The sequence below is a fragment of the Choristoneura fumiferana genome, chromosome Z (assembly GCF_025370935.1).
Source record: "Choristoneura fumiferana chromosome Z, NRCan_CFum_1, whole genome shotgun sequence".
Lineage (NCBI taxonomy): Eukaryota > Metazoa > Arthropoda > Insecta > Lepidoptera > Tortricidae > Choristoneura > Choristoneura fumiferana.
Window position 1 is genome coordinate 25,205,233 of NC_133472.1, and position 10,647 is coordinate 25,215,879.

Here is a 10,647-nt window from a genome sequence, read left to right on the forward strand (position 1 = left end):
TTTAAGTTTCTAATTATAATTCTAGTTCGGGACTGGATTATAATAATGAATGCTCGTTACCATCGACGCAGAGTTTGCCTGTTTGTAAACTATGTAGAATTATTTACCTGGCTGTATGTATGTCCATTTCTTTGGTCCTCGCTGCAGCCTAACCGGCTGGACGGATTTTAACATATGAGGTGTCATTGGATTCGTCATAACTGTCGGACTACACTTATAATATTTCATTCAATATGGCGACCGCGAAAAAAAATATGGCGGAGGAATGAAAAAAATGTATTGTAACAATATGGATATCAAATGAAAGCGAATAAAAAGCCCATTCTTTATATATATGGTTTATAAGACTTTTAATGTACTGTTTTCACAGAAATATCAAAAAAGCATAAAATAAAACATTAAAAAAAAACTGTTTGCCTTAAAAACTAAAAGGACGAAAATAAGTCTAGTCGTCTAGAACTCTGTTAAGTAGCTAATTTAAAGTTCAAAAGTCGGGACCCATTTAAAACGTGACAGCTCAAAAATTCTTAATAGCTTATCATGAAATATATCTAAATATTATTAGTTTGAGTGTTAATCCAGAGAGATTTTGTTTATACGTATGTGTTTACGATACTACAGATTACGTTATACCGAAGTATAACAAATAATGATCAAGTTATGGACATAGTAAGAAGTAAGTAAATAGTAAAAATTATATGAGGACGCTACCTTCTTTCAAACACGCCTTAAAACATATTCTGAAGTAACATCCCCTTCGCCTTCGCCTTTGTACATCTTATTATCCTGTGTTCTGTTATTTTCATGTGTTTTTATGTACAATAAAGAGTTATACAATACAATACAATACAAGAATTTAAGTACAACAACAAACGATCCTACCTATAGTAGTTCAAACATTATTAAAATTTGATGAATTAATGATCTGCAAAATTTATTTACTTAATTAGATTGTACTCGTAATGTAACGTAGTTAAAAGTGAAGCTTTAGTAATAAGATTAGCCACGTTTATTTATTACAGGATTTAAGGCAAAAGTGATTGTAATTTTTAACAGACTTCAAAAAAGGAGTTGCAATTTTTATTATGTTTGTTACCTAAGAACTCCGTCATTTATGAACCAATTTAAAAAATGTTTTTTTCGTTCGTGAATGCTTCCAATTAGGTCCCATAAGCACCAAATCAGGATCTGATGATTGGATATTGGATCCTAAGGAAATCGAGGAAACTCTTAAAATATGGTAGGAACGCCTATGGTAATTTCGATATATATATAGGAGTAACTCGTGCATTTGCTCTTGAAAATCATCATTTGGTGAAGTGGAACTGATGATGAAGCCAAATTTGACCAATGGAACGACTACTCAATAACAAGTACTTCACGGATTGAATTTCAATTACTTTAACGCAGTTGCTGAGCAATTTAAGCTCATCGTAATTCATAATGGTGAAATGGAACGGGTGATGAAGCACCATTACTCCTCAATAATGAACGTCTCTTCATCGGAAAAAGCAATTTTTCACTAAAAAGCGTGAAAAAAAATTATAACAAAAAATAGAACCGACTACAAAAAACCATGAAAATAATTTTCTACCAGTCTAAATCGGTACCTCAGCACGAGCCAGCAGGAGTGATTGAAGCCCAATATACGTATAGTGTAGGTGAGTAGACGATTATAGGTCCACTCCTGCTGGCTCGTTTGAGCACCGATTTCAGACTGGTATAGTTTTGATGGTTTAATGTAGTCGCTATTTTTGTTATATATTTTTAGTCCGTGGTTTTAATGATACAGGTTCACGATTTTCAGAACCGGCTTTAGAACTGAGTTAGTACACTTTTAGATTAAGGTTTTTTATCGTTTCATTGATTTTTTCGTTAAGTCTGTATTAATATTGTTCACGTCTAAATCGTTTAGCCGACATGTTTCGGGCTTTAGCCCTGATACAACGCTGTTCAACACGCGCATTTTCTGACACCGGAACTACCGGCTCATTACAACTGATGTTAGTACATCGCTCTTATTAGATTAGCACGTTTTTTCGGCGGTTGAAATTCCGCTAAACTTCGATAAGACGTGATATTCATTATACTAATATGGTGACACTATGTTCAAGTCTGTATTAACTTTAGAATTACTGACAGGCCAAAAATACGCTGAAGTGATTCTATCTAACTGGATCTGAGGAAGAAGGAAAAGCTTACTACTGGAAGTTGATCACCAGGCGTTGTAATAAATAGAGAAAATTTCAGAGAACGTCAAGACCCACAATCAACTGTAGTGCCAACGGAAGTAAGATGTGAGAATACAAACTCTTGAATTGTTTTGTTCTAAAGCCTACTACTTTATTTATATGCCAAGAAGTCTCTCATCTATTACATTATAGTCATATAATATGGGATTCATCAAAAGCAGAGTGTAGATGTTAGTTCTTAAAAAGCTTTAGCAACGAGCATACAATTCCCTTGGCGTTGCAAGCGTCTATAGGATACGGTAACTGCTTGCCATCAGTGCCCTTAGTGTAAGTTTTCGGTTACAAAATACGTCTCGATCGCGTTCGCGTTAAAATCTCAATTTGTATGCAAACACGAACAGCGCCTCTAGCGGAACGTTTGCGATGTTCGTGTTTCCATACAAATTGAGATTTTAACGCGAACGCGATCGAGACGTATTTTGTAACCGAAAACTTACACTAAGGGCACTGGCAGACCATACGTTTGTTTGCCACCGGCGCGGTATAAAAAAATCTTTAAAAATTATGGATAAATATATTTTTGGTACAAGGACAGAGTTGGTTGTTGTGTTGTTGTGCTTTGCCGTTTTTTAATATCAAGAATGACAGGATAACGGCCAGTATTAAATTAGCTAAATAATACTTCTATTACCGGGTGTGGCCTGTAATATGAGCAAATAATTAAAACATAGATCGTACTCGTCAAACTGAACAATATTAGTTCAGCGACTTTTTTAAATAATGGAGTCTTTAGATTTTCCGTTTTTCATACAAATTAAATAGTGCTATCAATGTACGCCATCCTAGAACCCAACTGATGTCGCCTGTCACGCTACGAATATCAAGCATTTTGCTTTACATTTCTTCTTCGAATAAACTTTAAAGTGTAATAAAAATTAAAAAACTAATTATTTTTAAAAGTCGCTAAACTTGTTGTTCAGTTTGACGAGTATGATCTGTGTTTCAATTATTTGCTCATATTACATGCCACACCACATATTGATGTTCGTTCAGCCGTAAAAGAGAAATTAATCTCTCGATTTATTATTTACCAGAAGTTAAATTGTTTGGTATTTCGGCTGAAACCTGTTACTTTTCTGTGTATTTTAAATATCAAAAGCTTAAACACTGATGTTAAAAAGTTACCAGAGTTAGCGAGAAATAGGAAGTTTTCGAACTGCTAAGAAAATATACTTCGGCGAAACGGTGATTAGTTAAAAGATTTAAGAATACCTATGTGTAATATATACATATATAAGTACACGTACGAGGTACAGTTTATTAACGAATTCCTTCATGGAATCCAAATAAAGTCATTTATAAAAACTTAATTCTAGTGTGAAAGAATTAAAGACTGGACTATTATTAGAATGCTTTATATTTTAGAGATTTTTATTAATAATTTATAGCTATCCGTACCTACTAATATCGATATCCATCCGTACTAATATTATAAATGCGAAAGTAACTCTGTCTGTCTGTTATCTCTTCACGCTTAAACCGCCAAATCGATTTAGATGAATTTTAGTGTTTTTTTTCTGTGGTAACTTTTTAATATTATATATCCCACGAAATAGTGATAATTGAATTCTTCGCTAATAGGGTCGCGAGCTGTTGTCTGCTAGTGCTACAAAAATAATAGTAAAAGATTTTATTGTTATAAAACCTGTTTTTTCGGTGTTTTTACTAGATCTGAATTTGATGGTTATTGGAGAGTACGGGACCCTTCGTTAAGGAATCCGACCATATTTACATTATTAGACTTATTTATGATAAAAAAACTATTTTTTTTTGTTTATTCTGGATGTAATTAAATAATATTGTAGATCTGCTTTGAAAAAATTATACCTAAACAGTTTAGTTTCTAGTCAAATTATTTTCAACAGTGTTTTTTCCGAACCGGTGCTACATTTATCGACATTCTTAAGTGCTTGTTACAGCTTAATGAATTCAATAAAGATATTTTGACTCCGATTTTGACAATAAAATTGTAGTAGACTTCTAGGTCTTGATTATGGTGATTTAATTTCCTAATGTTGAAAACGTCACATAGTAAAAAGTGTTCAATTTAAAATCTTATCTTACCCCGGAAGAATATAAACAATAATATTTTCTCTATTAGAATAACTATTTCCATCCGCGGGGAAATTATGGGGGTTGACCTATTATCATTCTTATCAAGCTATGAATTTCAATACTCATATTTAAAAAAAATATCCTTTCTAATTCTCAGCGTAAAGTTGTTTAACGTTCTATTAGCGATAAATAAAGTCTACTCGTATGGTCACTTGCTGGAAAATATAAATCTAGATAATTAAGGTAAAAAAGTTAAACTAGGTTTAAAGACAAAATCCACTTTTTGTACTGGCCATTAATAGTTATTATATTTATACCCTTCGAATTAATATAAACTTAAAAAAATAAACAACAATTTACAATTATAATTCAAGAATGGTCTAACTAATCCTGATTTTTTTAATAATTATTACTTAGTTTTATTTATTTTTTGGTAATCATAAATGGTACAGGTACTAGAATTTCATTGTTTTTAATATCTGTGGAAACTTTTTTGACATAACAAGCAAACATAACTATTCTAAATTCTTAACCCTCAAAATCGTAAAAAAACACATTTCTTCTTAAACTTATCAACTCGTTTAAAACATCCACAGACCAGTCAAACTCAAAAGCAATCACGACAAAAATCTACTTACAGAAATCCAGTGGCAAACTATTCACGTGTACTTAAGGTGGCGATCAGCACATGTTCTTGGGCGCTGCAAGTGTTGAATGCGCTTGGGCGGGCGGCGAGCGAGCTTATAAGCTCTCCATAGAGCTTCGAGCGGGGAGAGGCGGCGTGGGTGCCGTGACGCTGGGCGGTATACTGTAGGTATCTGCCGAGGTGCGTGACACGCAGTCATTTGTTTATCGCGGTTTATTATTTGTATGCGAAAGAATTGTGGTCAATAAGTTTTGTATGTAAACACTTATCAGGTGATTCGCTTGCTCGTTTTTCCCCTCTTATAAAAAAAGAGTTTAAAATCAGAAATAGTGGAAGTGGCAATACGATGCTTTAAAAATTATAAGACATAAACTCATAAAATAAACTAATATAAATTTCATATAAGGCTCTCGGTAGGGAACTTTTATAAAGAGTGAAATTAACTAACTTATTTATTTGTCAATAAAAAATACAGCATTACAGTAATAAAACCAGTGCGCTTACAGCTCAAATACATACAAAAACACACAAAAAACCGGCCAAGAGCGTGTCGGATAGAGTTTTGGTAACAAAAAAGTAAATTTCCATACAAACCAATTGGGACATTTTGGAAGACTATGTTATTTAGACTCAGTATCGTTCACTCTACATACCTGCAAATTTCTATCCAAATCGGAGTCGCAAATCAAATGTACAAACTTTTTTATAAATGATCACCTATTGCTCGCAGGACTGATGACCGATGGAGTCAAAAGGTTCTCGAATAACGCCCGCAGACCGGAGACGAGCTGTCGGTAGGCCTCCAACAAGATGGAGCGACGACCAGAAGCCGTATCGCTGACGTTTCTGACGATCGCGATCGCAATCAAATGACAGATTTCGCATAAAAAAACTGTCATTTGATTGCTATCGCGAGCGTTAGAAACGATAGGCAATACGGCCTCTGGTTAAGAGAATTTCTGTGCTATAGGTACTTTTCGTATAATATTAGGACAACGAAACCCAAAATTCAACCGCCCAAATCTTGAAAAGCCTACAGCTATCTCTATATAAGTTACGGACGTCGTTGCGGAAGGCATGGGGGGGACGGCTGCGAGCGCTTATGTCACGAGCGATAAAGACAGCAATATCCCAAACAAATACCTAGCGCGGCTGCGCAGCGGCAGGGAAACTTCTCTTAAGATCGAAGAATCGCGGTGGATGCGGAAAGCACAAGACCATTCTGAGTGGAGAGCCTTGGGGGAGGCTTATGTCCAGCAGTAGACGTCTTTCAGCTGACATGATGATGATGATAAAAAATTGAGATTATCGACCAAATTTTATAAGATCCAATTATCCAATTAAATTGGTACCAGCTTTATCTGTTAAAAAGTTATTTCAATTAAAATTTTATGGCCCACGTTACTTTCCTTATACTAACATTCATTGAATCATCAATCTGACACTAAAATAGATGTTATAATTAAAGGCATTGGTAGAATATTCGCCAGTTCTAAAGTTTATTTAGTCCCATATTCCCGCCCTACGCTCGCAGGCCAGTCGCGGCTCAGATTTACGGTTAGACAGAGACGACTATGTTATGTCTATGTCGTGCTGTCTCTGTCGTCTCATTCACGCCTTAAACTCTAATATAAATCTTTGAACAGTTTTTCACAAACTTTGTTGAAGTTTTGTAGTGATGTTAAAAATGTATGATTTTATGAATACAAAATATCACTAGTAGTATTCAGAATGTTTCAGTTAGTGACTGGGTAAGTTCAACTGTGTACAATCGATTGACAAGAGCTGGCATGAATGAAATGAACGAGTGAATGATAATGTCTATAATGCACCACAAAGTTACTGAGTAGCAGATTGATTCAATTAAGTTAAAATCGTGTTAAAAATTTCCCGAAGAGATGTTCAAAGAGTAGCTTGTCCGAAGCTATGTCATCTTGAATGAAAATTTACGGTAAAATCTTAGTGAGGATGTTAATTTGGACTTGCTCATTCACTACTATGGGTCTTATTATGTAAGTTTGACGTCAATGTCTATCTGTCTGTCTGTCTTTGGCATGGTAGCTCTCAAACGGAGGGTCATATTTCGATGCAGGTTTTATTTATGTGAAAGCGAGTTTCGTTGCGGTGATTCTTAACTAAATGTCATTAAAATCAGTCCAGCCGTTTTTTGAGATATTGAACTTTGAAATTTCAGTCATTGGTTTAAGTTTATAAGGTTATTTTGAAGTCGGTTAATAATGAAGAACAGTAAAAAAAATCCCACAAAAGTTAATTTTAAACGCTCTTTGGACTTGACTTTAGCTTCTATTTAGCTCCATACCTGTGGTCATGAAAATGTAGCTCAATACAGCGTCATATCGTGTTAATAACTACAATCAGTTGATTGGGTTGTTGGCTCAGGTTTATTAGCCCGCAGCAGGATTTAATCACAGTACAGCCTTTATGAGCTATGATAACGTATCGTATGCACTTTGTTTACTGGACGACTGTTTAGGAAGCGTGGACCAGAAATTATCTTAGATTTTTAGAGAAAATTAAGATCTGGTACACCTTGAAGAGGTAAAAAAATCGAACTTCTGAGGCAACGCTATCAAAGGATACAGTCATTAAAAGTTGTGTATGTACCTACAACTTGCCTTAACCGAAAAACCTTTAAGGTATTTCCGGTTGTCCTAGAAACTTGAAATTTAGCATGACGGTAGTTCTTATAGCACACAAGATAAGAAAAGTCTGAAAATCTTAATTTTGTATGTATGTCTGTCTATGTCAGTAAATATCTAAAACTAGCAGTTACCGCGACTTCGTCCGTATGGAGTTCGGTTATCGCTATCCCGCGGGAACTATTATGTAATTTATCGGGATAAAAACCATCCTATGTCCTTACCCGGGACTCAAACTTATCGAAGTCAGTTCACTGATTTAGACGTGATGAAGTAACAAACAAACAGACTTACGAACTTTCGCATTTATAATATTAGCGGGATGGGATGATGATAAAATGAATTAAAATAAAATACGAGTAAAATAAGTAAATAAATGATACCCCTTTCCAACCTGTCGAGTTTGAAAAGGACAACGATAATAGACCTTGAGAAACTCATGACAATAAGGTTCAAATTTAATTATAGTTATCCCTCACGATCGTAACATTGGCTATTTGTATGGAACTCTCGGTGCGCGCATTTGAGTCTCACTTAGCTGTTTTTTTTTTCTACAAAGGCAATGATCGCAGCCACTTCATACTGCATGTTATCGCATATATTATTATCATCAGATTAAGTACTTGTTGTCGGATTCATGAGGCAACCACTCATCGCCACGAAAACAATTTACGCAATCAAAATAGGGTTCTAATAGATATTATAATCCATTAGAGGAAGCTTATTTCCATTAGGGCATTAAATTACTTTCTGCCAAGTTTCTTGCGGCGCGTTCTTCTTAGCAATGATGGTATTTCCGAAAGCACTGTTAGTTGGAAAAAAGTTGGAAAGCCCCCGACTTTATCACTTCAAAGTTCAATATCTCAAAAACGGCTGAACAGATTTTGATGAAATATGTCTAAGAACCATCGCTAGAAAACCTGCTTTCAAATAAAAAAAATCGCATTCAAACCGGTCCACCCGTTTAAGAGCTACGGTGCTATGGACAGACAGACGGACTGACAGACAGACAGACACACATAGCGGTCAAAGTTATAACACCCCTCTTTTTGCGTCGGGGATTAAAAATAAAGAAAAAAACACAATTGACAACCGTTCAGATACCTACACGTAGGTACAAAGGCGAACTTATGCCTGTAAAGGATCTCTAACGTTTCATCATTTTTTCATCGTTTGTCAATTGTGTATGTTCCGTTATTTTTATACAATACAGTATAGGCTTGCGTTTGGCCACAATCACGCCTGATGGAAAGCGAGGATGAGGCCTACGATGGAGCACGCTTGCTTAGTAAATGCTCATTCACCCTGGACTTGAAAGCGGCCAAATTGTAGTGTTTAGGAAACACATAGGTACAAGGTTTTATGAATAAAGAGAAAATTATTTTAAGTGTTTACTCATAGTTCTCCTGTAATACCGTTCCAATAAAACCTTTGTTTGATTAATACCCCTTGATTAAAGCCCCATGTTTGGAGCCTTTTGCTGATCCCATAGTCAAGGATAGAATATTAAAACAGGGTATCAAGTTGTCAGATACCGTGATTATCAAAGTGGGTTACAGGAAAGCCAAAAACGAGAACGTCGTCAGCAAATTATTTATAGAAACAAATCATCAACATAATCATCATTAATCGAAAGACGGCCACTGTTGATTAAAGGAGTCCTTCTTAGAACGTCACTTTGAACGACAACTTACCACCTGCATTCACCATTTACCCGCAACTTTTGTCGTCTTTCCACAGTATCTGCCTCAAGAATCTATTCCTGGACTTCGTAAAAATTCCCGTGGAAATTTACATAAGCTACTTCGTAACTGTAAATTAAATTTATTCAATATTACATCAAACCTCCTTTATCAGATAAATCCGCACATGGCCCTTTATTTATTCGTTTCTGTGTATTCACACCAAAATTCATGTATCTACTCTGCAGTTTCCCGATTTGGAAATCTCCGTCCATTCTCTCGTCCATTGACAATTCTTTCCAGACCACTCTATCCAAAATTCTTCGATACATTTTCGTGAACTCAAGCGGTTCTCCCCATTCGATTTGGTGGCTTGGGTGTTCGCTCATCGTCCACTGAGACATTACCTGGTTTCCTGTCTTCCGCCTACAGCTCGCTGTCTCTCGCCGGTATCATTTTAAATAAATAACAGATACCCGACGTTCAGTTAGTGAGCCTGGTGGAGGCCGAAAAAGCTTGGTGTGACTCGTGTCCGGGAGCGGATACCCCTACCTTCAAACACATACAGAGGGCCTGGGACACCCCCCCGCCTTAATGCAACCTATGCTTCCCTCCTGGAAAACTGTCCGGACGATTCAGAACGCGCCCGACTGCTGGCTGTTTCTGCTCTCTACTAAACGCCTTGCCGTCGAGGAACATCGGCACTATTCTGGACCCAAATTCTTTGCGGATACCAATTTCCGTAAGACTTGGGGCCAGAATATGCATTCCTCACTTATGCGTTTGTAGCAAAAAGGTGGAGCACCTGTGACGACATGGTCTTTCTTGTGTTAGGAGGGCCGGCCGTATGTTCCGTCATGGCACCATCAATGACTTAGTACGTCAGTTGCTTGCCACTGGTTCAGTACCTTCGGCTTTAAAGCCAGCCGACATGGCAAGGGATGATGGCAAGCCAGACGGCAGGTGACCCGGCGATGTGACTTCCAGGTGGTAGGACCTTGCGCAAGGTCCGCCCGTATTGCTACAACTATCTTGCTTGCTAATCCTGCCGTGAAGCAGCAGTGCTTTCACTGTTGTGTTTCGGCATGGAGAGTAAGACAGCCGGTGAAATCTTATGCTCTAGGTTGGCAAACGTTATTCGCCGAAACATTAGTAAACCTTTTAGACGGGGTATTCTTTTTATAATTTTCATTGTTATAGTTAGCGTCGGCATCGCAGCAAAGTATGTAATCTGGCGCGCGGCAATGAATGGTTTAAAGAGCTTTACAGACTGCAATGCAGAATAATGAATAGATTTATTTTTCCCAGAATGGCAACATTGGTATAGATCGCTCGTTTTGGCTCGAAATTCG

The 10,647-nt window shown here is 36.5% G+C and overlaps 1 protein-coding gene across 1 annotated transcript in view; it reads left to right on the top strand.

Moving 5' to 3' along the window:
* Positions 1–10,262, top strand: part of LOC141445330 (uncharacterized) — a 25,446-nt gene extending 15,184 nt beyond the window's left edge. The window contains exon 9 of the mRNA XM_074111181.1: positions 10,130–10,262. Coding sequence (XP_073967282.1) covers positions 10,130–10,262 — 133 coding nt within the window. The remainder of the gene's footprint in view (positions 1–10,129) is intronic.
* The last annotated feature ends 385 nt before the right edge of the window (positions 10,263–10,647 follow it).